This window comes from Salarias fasciatus, chromosome 1 (assembly GCF_902148845.1).
Source record: "Salarias fasciatus chromosome 1, fSalaFa1.1, whole genome shotgun sequence".
Classification (NCBI taxonomy): Eukaryota; Metazoa; Chordata; class Actinopteri; order Blenniiformes; family Blenniidae; genus Salarias; species Salarias fasciatus.
Genome location: NC_043745.1, coordinates 9,624,047 through 9,637,717, shown reverse-complemented (window position 1 = coordinate 9,637,717; position 13,671 = coordinate 9,624,047). Strand labels below are relative to the sequence as shown.

At 43.7% G+C, this 13,671-nt stretch overlaps 1 protein-coding gene across 3 annotated transcripts in view; it reads left to right on the top strand.

Annotated features, from left to right (window-relative positions):
* Positions 1-13,671, top strand: part of akap13 (A-kinase anchoring protein 13) — a 134,954-nt gene that overhangs the window by 106,698 nt on the left and 14,585 nt on the right. For all 3 annotated transcript variants that reach the window (XM_030088069.1, XM_030088060.1, XM_030088049.1), the window contains 9 exons: positions 1,824-1,983; positions 3,808-3,875; positions 3,997-4,063; positions 4,741-4,891; positions 5,125-5,237; positions 5,356-5,502; positions 6,139-6,395; positions 8,056-8,181; positions 8,451-8,568. In XM_030088069.1, coding sequence (XP_029943929.1) covers positions 1,824-1,983; positions 3,808-3,875; positions 3,997-4,063; positions 4,741-4,891; positions 5,125-5,237; positions 5,356-5,502; positions 6,139-6,395; positions 8,056-8,181; positions 8,451-8,568 — 1,207 coding nt within the window. The remainder of the gene's footprint in view (positions 1-1,823; positions 1,984-3,807; positions 3,876-3,996; positions 4,064-4,740; positions 4,892-5,124; positions 5,238-5,355; positions 5,503-6,138; positions 6,396-8,055; positions 8,182-8,450; positions 8,569-13,671) is intronic.

Here is a 13,671-nt window from a genome sequence, read left to right as displayed (position 1 = left end):
TGCGCTTTGCTTTAATGACCCAGAATGCATCTGGGTGTGTCTCAGTCCACCCAGCGCTGTTTTAATGGCCTGTAATCTCCTTGAAAGTTATGATGCATGGCTCAACGGGTTTGTACTTTATCTCCTGACCAATTATAGGTGTGTTTCAGACAAAACATCTAACAGGCAGTGGAATAAAAAGCTTTTAGACAGAATTTGATCGAGGGGGTGGAGTTTCTGACTGAGGATGGCTGCTGTTGTACCAGTAAGCAAATATCTCAATTTTGACAAGCATATATGGAGCAGCTGAGAGAAACGTTTTGTTTTTGGGCTTCAGGAAGAATCGTCATGTTGTATAACAGATGGAAATAACATCGACAGCAAGATTCAGAAAATGAAATACTGCTAGTGAATTACTAAACCTGAATGAAAAGGTATTTTGCGAGATTTGGAAATATGACTAAAGCATCTCGATCTACAAATTATTTAAGTCATGATCCGCTGATCCTCGTGAGCCGCTACAGATACAGAAGGTGTAGCATCTCAAACAAAGAAATCACATACTGTCAATAAGTGTACAAATCAGTCCTCTGCTGAATCATGAGGCTGACTTCAGACCTTCAGTGTCCCTGTAAAACCCCAGGAAGAGTTTACATATGTGAAAGTTAAAGGTCAATATTCTGCCTCCTCTTTGATCGCGATAAAACACAATACTGTTGACCTCTGACCCCTCAGTCAATACTGAGGTCAGTTTCTGTGATTAGCAGATCGCAGTGTCTGATCTGCTGTCATTTAAAAACCAAACACAGGTGGACACAAAGTTGATTCTATTTCAGCTGCATGTAGAAACATTGGCTGAAATAATCAATATAGTGTCTCTGCTTTTTCTTTTTCTTTTTGTTCAATTTTAAATAAAAAAAATAGAAAACTCTTGTTACTTTTGGGGGTCTGTTTATACAATAATGGTGCTCTGGGCCACTGAAACCACGATTGATGTATTTGACATGAACTAAAGAATTTCCCTCTAGGATTAATAAAGTATTTTTCTCTTCTTTTCTATTCCAGTAGTGCATCTTCCCTCAACTAATTAATGTAACTTGAACTTAATGAGTGTATCAGTTATTAGACTCACACAGAGCTGACGGCTCCGCTAATGTCTCACAGCAACACTTCAATAATACAGCTGTGCTCATAATTAAGACGGACCTAATTGAGAGATACTAAAGTCTGATAAGAGTTACTTTCCCAAGTGTTTAGTTAGTTTTCATTTTCAATAACCGATTCCTAATTTCCAGTGACTTCCCACACTCTGGTTTAATGAGAACGAGTTTTCCTTTGATTTAAATGTTGACAGTTTGTACCTCTCAGTCGTGTCTCTACACTATAAACGAGCGATAATCCTGTAAATCAAATCAAACTCTTGGCAGGAAAAGTCCCACTTTCTTCCACCGAGACAGCGAGAGGGAAAAAAAACACTGCCTGAAAACAAATCACTCCACATTTAAAACAGTCCCGTAATGAGACACTTTGTTGTCAGCATAAATAATGCAACACTTAATATGCAAAAGCCTCCTGCTGTGTGGTACATCAGGGTAATAATGCTGCTCTGCAGGGTTCAGATTGGAATTTAGCATAAGCAGCTCGCCAAATAGTGATAGGTTTTTGTCAGTGTCTGGCGTGTTAGTTGGCTCACCACGTAAACAGGCTTCACTCCGAGCCTCATTGTTTCCCTAACTTGTAATTGGATGTTTGAAAGAAAAAAAAAAAAAAAAGCCAAAAGTAATTATTGAGAAACAGTTCGAGGTGGGGTCATGTTCTCATTTGCTTTAATTCGTCTTGTGCAGGAGAAGGAGCGAGAGAAAAGGGAGAAAGACAAAGAGGGCAAGGAGAAGGACAAGAAGAGCGTGAACGGCCACGTCTTCACGCCGCTCTGCTCCAACCAGGCGGCCCAGTGCTCCCAGTGCAATAAGGCTTTCAACAACAAGGAGGCTTTCTACTGCTCGTGTGAGTACCGTCATTTCTCCGCTCGTCTCTTTCTTTGTCCTTCCTTTCCTGTCTCTCCCCCCGATCAGAGCGCCTGTTTGGTAACGCACAGTTCAACTCATTATGGTGTCATTTCTGGCCTGAGAACGCACGGCCGGGTGAGCAACGCGCAGGCCTGTAATGTACAGGAAAAAAGGGAAGTCGTGGTGGAAAAGAAAATGTCTTCAGCGAGAATACATCATCGGCCGTGAGTCATGAGTGCAGCAGCCATGTCGGCTCGCTCTCTATTCCCACCGAGGACTGCCGGGTTTACGTCCGTCTGCCCTTACATAATGGAAAAAAAAACCTTTATTTACAGAGAAAATATCGTACATTTATTTGCCCATTAGTTGATTTCAAGTGCAGGAACCCACCTATAATTCACGACTGCGCTTCACATTGGCAGTTGGCCGTGTAGCTACTCGATCCTCATATTGAACCAACTTGAAGCAGTGAAACTCCCTAAAGGGCTGCATCTAATGGAAACCAGTCAGGCTTTCAGCTCGGGCGGCTTTCTGCATTGTTTTTCACTGGAAGCAGCAGCGGCAGCCCTAAAGAGGATGTAGTTTATTGCACAAGCCTGTACTGGCGCAACCCCAAGAAAAGGCCAAAAAGGGAGAGACCGGCTCGGCGGCCGATCGCTTTAATTCCTCTCCGCAGCCGCGATCTGCCTCAGACGCTCCAGACGTCCTCTCGCTGCGTTCAGATCGTCGCAGACGGTTCCGATGGGGGAGAGAGAGGCGCAGAGTGTTTTTCAGGAGGTTTGTAACTCGCAGATGTCTGGCTGGCTTCCACCCAGCAGACAAACACAGTGATGCTTTTGTCTCAGATTAGCTGGAATTAGTCATTCGTCCACAAAATGCTGTAAAATACCCAGTAAAACCTCGAGGAGGAGAGGGAAAAGAGATGGAAATCTCTGCAGGAATTTAAGATGGCATTACTGGGCCCGTCATAATCAGACATATCATACAATTTACTTTTGTTCTCTTGTTTTTCTGCACTGTAACACACACTGCATGATTCAGCCCACAGCAGGAGGACGCATTGCTTCTGTTTTTTAATTTTCATACCTGTCGAGCTGCTTTCTCACCCTGACTCTGGCCACAAGTCATGATGAGGCCCGATTTTGCTGTCGTGGGATTTGCTTGTTGTACATGTCTGTTCAATACGCTTCTGTCTACTGGAAACGTTCCAGCATGCAGTTCTGTGGAAACATAGCTCGGCTCCATTGTGGATTTTAGGTTTTTCTTCTGTTTCTTGGCACTTCCTGATCTTCTTCTTACACACTCGCACCAGAAACAAAGGCACAAAGCGCGAGCCCGCGTGCTGCTTCTCCATTGACTAAACGGGCTTCGATTTCAGGCCAGATCTTATTTTAGTCAATGACAACTTTTGTTCCTAAATGGCGTTTTGGGAATGTTTACATAATTGAAATTTTCCCATGCAAGTCAGTGTTTATGTGCATGCGTCATTCCACGGCCAATCTATCTCTTTTTTTTTTTTTTTGCTCCCTCTCTCTCGCTCCCTCTTTTTTCTCCCCCGTTTCGTTTGTCCGGCGGCAGTATTACCCCTCTATTGCATCACATCACATGCTCCTCATCCAGTCTGGCTTTCATTAGCGGGCTGGTGGAGTTTCCTGGCTGGCTATGAAAACCAGTCAGAATTTCTGTAGCCCCCACCTTTCCACACACACACACACACACACACACACACACACACACACACACACACACACACGCACACGCACACACGCACCCTCACCGGCCCTCACCACCAGGCTCATAGTAACTGTGCTTTTCTTTCCAGACTGCTATGCTTCCGTCCACAAGGGCTGCAGGGACGCTCTGCCTGTTTGTGCCAAGGTGAAGATGAAGGTAAAACTTTCCTCGCTGTTACTCCACCACTGATTCTCCAGCCTTGTGTTGTCTCGGAGCCAACATCGATTTTCTTTTCATTTATGTTTTTTTTTTTCTCTCTTCTACTCTTTCTGTTTAGATTCCCAAGCAGCAGTTTGCAGTACCAGATTCGAGCTCCGTTTCCACCGTCACCATGAGGAACAAATGTGAGTGTGTGACCCAAACTTGGCTGCCACACAATGATCACGGCCAGTTCTTATTTATTGTCATTGCCTCGAGGCGATTGAACCTCCAATAAGAGGAACGGGAGCCCTGTGTTGTGCGTATCTGTCTTCTTTTAATAATCACTTTCACCTGAGTTTAAAAGAAATGTGATGTCTGTGTGTGCGTAAGCTGAAAACAAGGTGCTCCTATGGGGCTGTTTTTAGATCCACTGATCAAAGCCCCTCTCCTCACTCCAAAACTCATCAGTGCGCACGATACGATCATACCGTCTCTCTCATGCTGTAATCCACAGTAAACACATTCGATTTGGAGGAACACCAGAATCTCTAATTTTAGGCATTTTTTATGTTCTTTCAGCCTAAGTACTTTAAGCACCGCCGAGGACTGAACAAGTCCTCCAGCCCAGACTCAAAGCTTTTCAAAACCTGTCGGATAAAGTCAGATTTTTTTGTGTGTGTCAAGAAGCTAAACCCAGGTTGTTTTCCCTCTTTTAAAAAGTTAGAAATGCAGGAACGAACTCTGTTAAAAAAAAAAAAAAAAAAAAAAAATGTAGCTGAAAGGTCCTAAAAATAGAGAAGTGGTTGGAGTTTAAAGAGAGTCTCTTTAGGATCAGTTCAGGCCTGATCTCCTGTGTAATGCGAGTGTTTGTGCGGTCCAGCCGGGGGGACGAGGGAGCGGCCCTGGTCAGCCATCCTCACCCCTGAAGACCATTCCTCCCTGACGATGCCGGCGCCACGAAGACCCACCAGCATCATGGCGTTCCACGGGAACAACCTCTCCAAGAGTCTGTCAATAAGCAACATTGCCGGGTGAGGATCCTCATGCTTACGTTTCCTGTGCAGTGAAATGAAAGTCCTCCTCTGCTTGTTTAGAATCTGCAGTTTATGGAGCGTCTTCATTTGCATGTGTTGATTGGTTGTTATTTGACCGCTGCGTCCACACCGCATCCTGTTCACAGTAATTAATAGATATATTTGCATTGGCCTGTTGTGTTTACAGCAATATTAATGCTTCCTTCCTTGTCTTCCTTCTGACTTTGCAGTCCGGTGTTTGACGAGATGCCCATTAAAGGCCTGCGGTATCTCTCACAGTCGACCGACTCCCTCAACAGAACCAACCAGGTGACAGAGTCCATGGAATCCCTGACTGATGAAGGTAACACACTCCTCCTCCTCCTCCTCCTCCTCATCCTCCTCCTCCTCCTCCTCCTCATCCTCCCTGGACTCAGCCACACCCTCCCAGACCGATCCCTGACTGCACCTGCTTCTTTCAGGGACAGAGATGATGGACGGGCAGCTGATGGGGGAGTTCGAGGCGGACTCCAAAGAGATGGAGGCGGACTCGTGGAGTTTAGGCGTGGAGCAGCAGTATCTGCAGCAGCTGGACAGAGAGCTGGTCAAGAGACAAGACGTCATCTACGGTGCGTATCACCACCACTACCACCACGGTGACGCTGAATAAACCCAAATCCTACATATCAGTTTGATCCAGTTTGAACGACAGGCTCGTCCTGCTGGCCATGAGGCTGGTGTCAAATTACGCTCATGCGATACTGTCTGTTGGAATTCCCCGAATCTGAGATGACTTTCCCTCACTTCTTTTTTAAAGTGAATAATCAAAGACTGCTTCATTAGCTTTCTCCGTCTCAGCTGTTAGGAAACCATCTGCTCTGACGAGAACGTCGATGTTATTTAGGAGTAGAGAGAACGAAAATTAGGGAAGTGACTTAAAGACGGTAATCCTGAGGTCAACAGTGTAACACAAACAGCCTGTCACTGTTCTGCGGTGCCTGATGCCACATCAGAAATCACATTTTAAGTGTTTTGGAATTTTGTTTAACAGAAAAACCTTTTTGATGAAGATTTACATTTATTTTTCCCTTTTTTTTGTTTTTGTGGATGTCCCTGAGCTGCCTCCAGTTTAACTTTACATCTTGTTTGTAGCTCGGCTCATTGATGTGAAACTTTCGACTCTGACAAAATTGCTGGCTCGTCTTTGAAACCGCTTCACTCGGAGGCTGCGGCGGCTCGTTCTGAACTCCCGCTGTTTCCCGCAGAGCTGATGCAGACGGAGATGCACCACATTCGGACGCTGCGCATCATGTCGGAGGTGTACAGCAAGGGCCTGCAGAAGGAGGTGCAGCTGGAGCAGCAGACGGTGGAGAGGCTGTTTCCCGCCCTGGACGAGCTCCTGGAGCTCCACACGCAGCACCTCCTGCGCCTCCTGGAGAGGAAGAAGGAGAGCCAGCTGGAGGCGGGCGGCGTGGAGGGAGGCTTCATCATCAGCAGGATAGGAGACATCTTGGTCAGCCAGGTCAGAGGAGGGAGGGGCTGCGTGCTGCGGAAACGCGTCCTTTCTTTGTTTTTTTGTCTTCATAGGTGACTTTACACAAAGTAGTTCAACAGAAAGAGTCTTAAAGTTTCCCCACAATCAAGGACCTCACACAGACTATATTTTGAACAGGCATATAAATGGGACTGACCTTTACACTTAACTGCAGCTAAAAAAAGTGGAGATGTAGGATGATTCCACTTTATATATACAAAAAACATACAAGAATGAAAGGAATGGGGAGACAGTACAAGGTCAGGACTCTTATTTCACCCATTTCCTGAATGATTTATCTGGAAATGTTAATTTGTCAGGGCTCTGAGGGCTGCTCTGTACTGAGACGGAGGATCCTGCTGTACTGCAGCAACCCAGTGAACAGGAATCAAAACAAAATATTTTTGAAAAAATTTAAATTCAACTGCACGTCAGCAACAAATGGAAAGTTTATGCACCTTAATAAGCAGGGTAAACTACAAAACCTTTATAAAAACATCTGAAGGCGTTAAATGCTGCATCCTAAATCTGAAATCCATATTAGGAACTACATCTTCTTTTAAAGCTAGGGGCCAACATTAGCTGAGTGTTTCCATTAGTGCTGTTCGAAATGATATTGTTTATAATCATGCAGATATATACCCCTCACAAAATGTTTTCACCCCTCACCAATAATTTTCAGCTTATTATTCTCCTCCAAACATAATTATTGTGTTTTCGTTTTGCATTATGACAGAGACAATGTGGTTCCTCATTTTTACTGCACGCTGTTGAGCTGTCTAATGGACAAATATATTTAAATTGCTCTCTATACATAACTTCATAGCTTTTCTTCCAGATTAACATAGGGCACATTTATTTTCAACTAATCCCTTACCATGACTGATAATGTTATTGATGTTTTTTGTGTTATTTGTGGAAAAAAAAGTTTCTGCACCACGGCTTTGTGCCGGTTCAGGCTATTGAGCGTCGGTACATCTTAGATGTAACGTTATCCATTCTGAAGCCAGCGTTTCTCTTTTTTTTTTGCTGTCCAAGCAGTTTTAAATCTGTGTTGTGAGTTTGCCTCAGATCGGACAAATGTGTCATTAACTGAACTATCATTACGAAGATGGCCTGTGTATAAAATTAACTGTCAAAATGATGGAACATTCGGCTTTGCTCTCTGCCGTCAGACAGCAGGGACTTTACCCACTGAAGAAGTAAACGCGTGACCTTTCAAATTTCATGAATTATCATTTCATATAATGTTATTCGAGTAGATTAAAAAATATTCACTCAGGAACGTGAGAAGAATCCAGAAATCTACATTCTTGGATAAGTAAGAAGTGTTGGGTGAAGCAGGTATTTCATTAATCAGGCTTTTATTATTCTGCTTTATTTGGTATTTTTGAGGAAATACAGTTAAACAGATTCAACAATATTATTCAGCTGGATCCATTCGCAGTGAGGTACTCGGCTTCAGTGCTGTCGGTGGATGTAGTGAGAGCTACTCTTCATCTTTACACGTGGTTTATGCATTTCCCGACGTGTAGGAAACGGTTTGCTCCACACAGTCGTCTGAGGCCCCGGGCCTTCAGGTCACCATCGCCGACAGTCCTGCCTCTGTTTTGTTGCCTGTATTCACACCTGTCAAACCCTTCCTCAGTTCTCAGGATCAAACGGTGAAACCATGAAGAAGGTCTACGGGAGATTCTGCAGCCGCCACAACGAAGCTGTCAACTTCTACAAGGACCTCCTGACCAAAGACAAACGCTTCAAAGCCTTCATCAAAGTGAGCGCCTGCACGCAGTCCCCTGTTTATCCACGATCTGTCACGTAGCGGCCGCTACTTTTCATACGCTTTTGCTTTCTTTTTCACACCATTTTCAAGCTGAAGTGGTGTTTTGGGGAGGAAGTCTCGTCTCCGTGTGCTGTATTCCTCACATAAAGGCTTTTAAAGACTTTCTCCCTGCTGCATTGTTCTGCTGTTACTCGAAACCCCGTCACCTGTCGTGTGGGAGCATCTCTCACCGAGGCTCCGTTTGTTTATTCTCCTTTCAGAAAAAGATGAGTAGCAGCATTGTGCGGAGACTCGGCATCCCAGAATGCATCCTGCTCGTGACCCAGAGGATAACGAAGTACCCGGTGCTGATCCAGAGAATGCTGCAGCACACAAAAGGTCAGTTTCTTCTTCTCGCTCGTCGTCCATGTTGTCCTTGAAAATTGAAATATAAAAGTAGAGAAGATTGTTTCCACCATGGAAAAACAGAAGAAGTAAAAGTCACTCTGCACTTTTTTAATGATTCTGCAGACATTAACCCTGAAATTAAAATAAATCCAGGCAAGAAGGTTCAGATGTTCTTGAGCTGAACGGGGCTTTGTCCAGCTCACGACGCATCTCTTTTCACACTTTTGTTTGGAGACTTGACACACAGCTTCAATGCATCAAAATGAGTCACTTGTGTTTGAGCGCTGACCTTTGGGACCCCGTTCACGCACATGTCGGACAAAGTCGTCACTTCAGCAGCAGAACTGCAGTGACGTGTGAAAAACAATGAACTGGATGAAAAGATGAACCATTTAATATTTCAGTCACCCCCTGGTGGCTGCTTGCAGCTACAAATATGTTATTTTCACCAATTGTGTCAAATTGCTTATTTATTTATTTTTTTTTTTTTTTCCTGAACCGTTTTTTGTTTCCATGTTTTTTTAGCTGCTACAGAGCGTGACTGGATTCCAAACACAAAAGATCCCCAGCTAATTTATGGAGTCTGCAAACCAAATCTTGGTTTTTAAAAACACGAATTTCGTTTTCTAAAATTAAGATCATGAAAACACGTGGAATTCCAGATGTTTACAATTTGAAATGACAGTTATCGAAACAGACAAGCGGACATTTAGCTGTGCCAACAGCTTCTCAGTTGTTTTTAAACAATACAGTCTGCAGTTGATTTAGTCCTCGACTCGGCCTCCAGCTAACTGAGCTTTCGTGCTCGAGTTCTGCCTGCTCCTCCTCCTCCTCCTCTTCATCCCTGTTGTCATCCAAAGTGTTTGTAGATGCAGAGTTTTAAAGCCTTTCGGCAGCTTGTCAACGACGACATGCGTCAGCCACACCTCAGATCTCAACCTCCTGATCTGAACAGGAAGTCACTGTTCATTGGTGAAGCTCTGATGTTTGACGGGCTCAGTGGGTCATTTAGTTCCTGAGATCAGGAGCTGAAATGAAATCCAGCCCTCTTTTTTTTTTAAATAAAATAAACAAACAGTATTTTATATTCAGGGTGTGGGAATAAGAGATAGATTTATAGTCACTCATAAGTGGATCATGTTTCCATGGCTTCGCCCTCGGTTGTTACAGTGTAGAAGACAACGCTCACGTCGGTACCTTCATGGCTCCATTCAGTCGCCCTGGGAGCTGATGTACATCTTTACTTACCGTCTGTATCTCATGTGTGCCTTATATCCCCGCTGACACACAAACACACCACTTCTGAGGACCTGGAGGAGCCGGTCATCCCCGAGGAGTGGAGACACGTTAAATACTGACACACACACACACACACACACACACACACACACACACACACACACACACACACACACACACACACAGAGCAGTGTTTCCCCGAGTGTGCAGGAAGCCCAGCGGGCTGCCAGGCTTTAAATTGATTTCCTTTCATTTTTAATTGAGTGTGTTGGTTTAGCAGATCGTGAACGGACGCCGCCGCACTGCAGCAGCGGCGGCAGCGGCCGCAGACGCCACCACTCTGGCCTCACCTGTAATCAGTGGAATCAAGAAGGCCTTTTCCCCCACAGCCGTGAATTTATTTCCCAGCTGGGAGCGAGCGTTCCAGAGATGCAGGAAGCAGGGACAGAATGACCGAAACAAATCAACTAACCTAAACTGTAATCAGTGGGTAAGAGTTATAAAAGGTTTTTTGAACAAAACAGTTGATTGTGTTTTTCCCTTCTTCATTAAAGGAATTTTTTTCTTTTTTTTTTTTTCAGCTGAACCAATTAAGAGAACAAACTGCTCAGACGGGTTTAGTCTTATTAGTATGGTGGGGATAATATGAGGCTGAAAACAAAGACACTTCCTGCTTCGATTTTCTCTTCTGCAGAACATTTAATACAATGAAATTATACTTGAAAATATAATCTGTCAGTAGAACTCTCTACATCTAAGTTTGTTTTTGAAATTGTATTCATCGGCGCCATGATTAGAATTTCTGTGTGAGTACTGAGCGCTCTGAAAACTAACAAGTTTAAATGAGCCTTAAGAAAAATATTGATCACCACAGAGGCAAAATGTGCAGAACTCCAACGAAAAATCAAAACAAGGTATTAAATAAGGAACTGAATGAGTGTTTGTACCTTCAGAGGATAACAATGTTGCTCACACATCCTTAATGGTCTAAACTCTCAGTTTAGTAGAAAATCCTCTGCTCATTTCTCTTGACGATCAGAATTTTGAGGGAGATTTGGTGTTTTTTATTCTCATTTATTGTTTATATTCTTTTCTTCCTTGATGCTGCAACAATGAAGCGTTTCCCCACTGCGGGACGAATGAGGGATTATTTCATCTTATCTTATGAAATCTTTCCCATCGTCGATCAGGTATAAAGTTGGAGGGGTTTGGCGTTCTAGCCGTCCTCTTTCAGTGTGAAACGGTACGAGAAAACCTTACAATGCTACACAACGTGACACAACACATTCTAACATGACTCAATACAACATTGTGCAATATAATTCCATATGCCGTGATGCGGTGTGTTACGACACATCGGAATACAGTTTGAGGGGTTCAGCACGACCCGAAGCCACATCAAACGTTTCAGTACAAAACGGTATGAAACAATTCACTACACCGTTTCTAAACACACAATACAACACATTACAACACATAGATATTGTACTGAGTTCAACACAATACCATAGAAATGGATTTGATGTGATTCGGTGTGACACAGCGTGCTCGGACGCAGTGTAATAGGATATGACAAAATAATAGACGCTGGATTGTCCCGATGGGGATATTTTACTGGGGCAGGTGCGGCTGCGTTTGGGAGGACACTGCTTATTAAATATGACAGCCATACCAACAATTTTCTCAAACAGACAAACTCCTCCATATCGCAGGTCAAACACCGTCTGCAATCTGATCCGCACGCCGCGGTGCCAGGCGCAGAGGTTAAGAGTCTCTTTCTCACTCGGAACACACAACAGAAATGTAATTAAGGCCACTAAAGGCGGCAAAGCCACACACCATATTAAATCATGTGGTGGTTTCTGGCAGCCTGCTGTAATTATACTCGAATCTAAAGGATTTTCCCAACTCCTGAAAAGAGTCAAATTGTTCCAAAAACCTGTAGATTTTCCGGTCAAGTCAGGCGCCTTTAAACAGGCGATTCACTTTTAGCAAAGTTTGAGCAGTTCCAAACGTTTTGGTGGCATTGGCCCAGATGTTAAATGTCAACTCTATAAAATGTCTAAATGCCAACATATCTTGAAGAAGTGTCAGACTTCAATCACCTGGAATTAATCATGTATCTCACGTCGTCTTTTCTCTCTAAAATAGGGGAATTCCTGTGGAAGGAGCTCATTATTTGAAGTTTTTTTTTTTTTTTTTTTCCTTGCTCTCTCTCTCTGTTCCTAAAAAGCAGGCAGACACGCGAGCTTAGGAAATATCCTGAAAAGTGAAATTTCTCACATGTGGCTTCGTAAATCTTCAGAGAAGTGCGCGATGCGTTGGATGTGTGTTTTTAGGATAATGGATCAAGCGTTACTTTAAGGAGCTGAAATATTTTCACACCATATTTATATCTGATTTAAAGCAGCTCTCGTCGACCGGCCCCCCCGCTGTGTATTCTCTCTAATCCTTCCCCAAAGACTGTTTATAGTTCAATGTGGGATGGGGGAGCTCCGACTTAATCCCCAAGGTGCTTTAAGAGGACTCTCTCCTGCCAACTCCATATACACCGAGAGGAAATAACTCCGTACAGTCACAGCAGAGAGAAAGTATTTTGGTGCTACAGCAGCCATGGGAGGAAACCGTTAAACATCCGCTCCCGAACTTACTGAGGAACATGTGAATCCAGGACATGTTGGCTTTTGGTGTGTAGACCTGTTGGATAATCCTCACAGTCCTGACCGGATGATCAGGCTTTGACTTGCCTCTGATCAACTCCCAAACAAGAAAAAGCCAGCAGTATTTACCTGAATCAATCCCTTGAACTCCCCAGGAGTTCAGTTTACCTCCATCATCATCAAAAGATGAGCCAGTTGTTGCAGCTTGAGGCGTAAAGACCGGATGTGTCTGTTCAAGGAGTTAATCGCAGGTGCTGCTCATCATCAGCAGCATAGGGACAAATAGGATTGTTTCCCGAGACGCTGATGAACAGAGTGATGCTGTAAATCTCCCAGAGGAGAGCTTGAGCCTCCAGCCAGCTGCCGACAGCTGTGAGTCGCCACCATATGGCCGCTGTGGTGGCGACCGTCGCTGGAGCTGCTCCTCAGATTGTTCAAGAGAACAGAAGTCCTGAAAGTACCTCATAAGCAGCAGCTGGTAACAGGCCAAATCACATTTTGTTTAGCGCGCCAGTAGCTGGTGGAACAGAAGACGTCGTACATCATCTCCGGAGAGGTCGAGCATGCAGCCCGATAAGATCAAATTAAGATGACCTGAGCTTTCTGCATGGCTCCAACTGCTCCAAAAGAACGGGAAAGGTCCCACTCCTGTACTTTTCCAGTTACTTACTTTAAAGTTTGTTCGAAGTTCACTTTTAAGTGAGATTCTGATTTTAAGGTTTTTATTTTTTATTCTAATGTTATGCTGTATAAACCTATGTAAACTTTAAAAGTTGATCCAAGTCTTGATTCTCAGCCTGAATGTTTTAAGCTTCAAACTTCTGAATTTACTGAAGCAGACTGAAAAACGGATGAAAAACAAGGTGATTTTGAGAAAGATGGAAGTTAACTGCATTCAGAATGACCTTTAGAAATGCACTGATGTATAGAATTCTTAATGAATTACATTGAAAGGGAGAATATAACATTAAATAAGTAGAAGTTCAGGCATGAAGAAATGAAAATGCAATAATAAGTCTTGGTGATGTGCTGCTGCTAAATTCTCTGTTGAACTCTACTCATCAGAAGGCTTCATTTATTAAAAGGCTTCCCTTATTGAAAAATGAGTTTCTCCAAGCGTAATGGAGCTCTGTTTGGTCCTCTGTTGTATTAAAGTCTTATCCTGTGAGCACTCCAGTGAAAGCGGAGTGTTTTG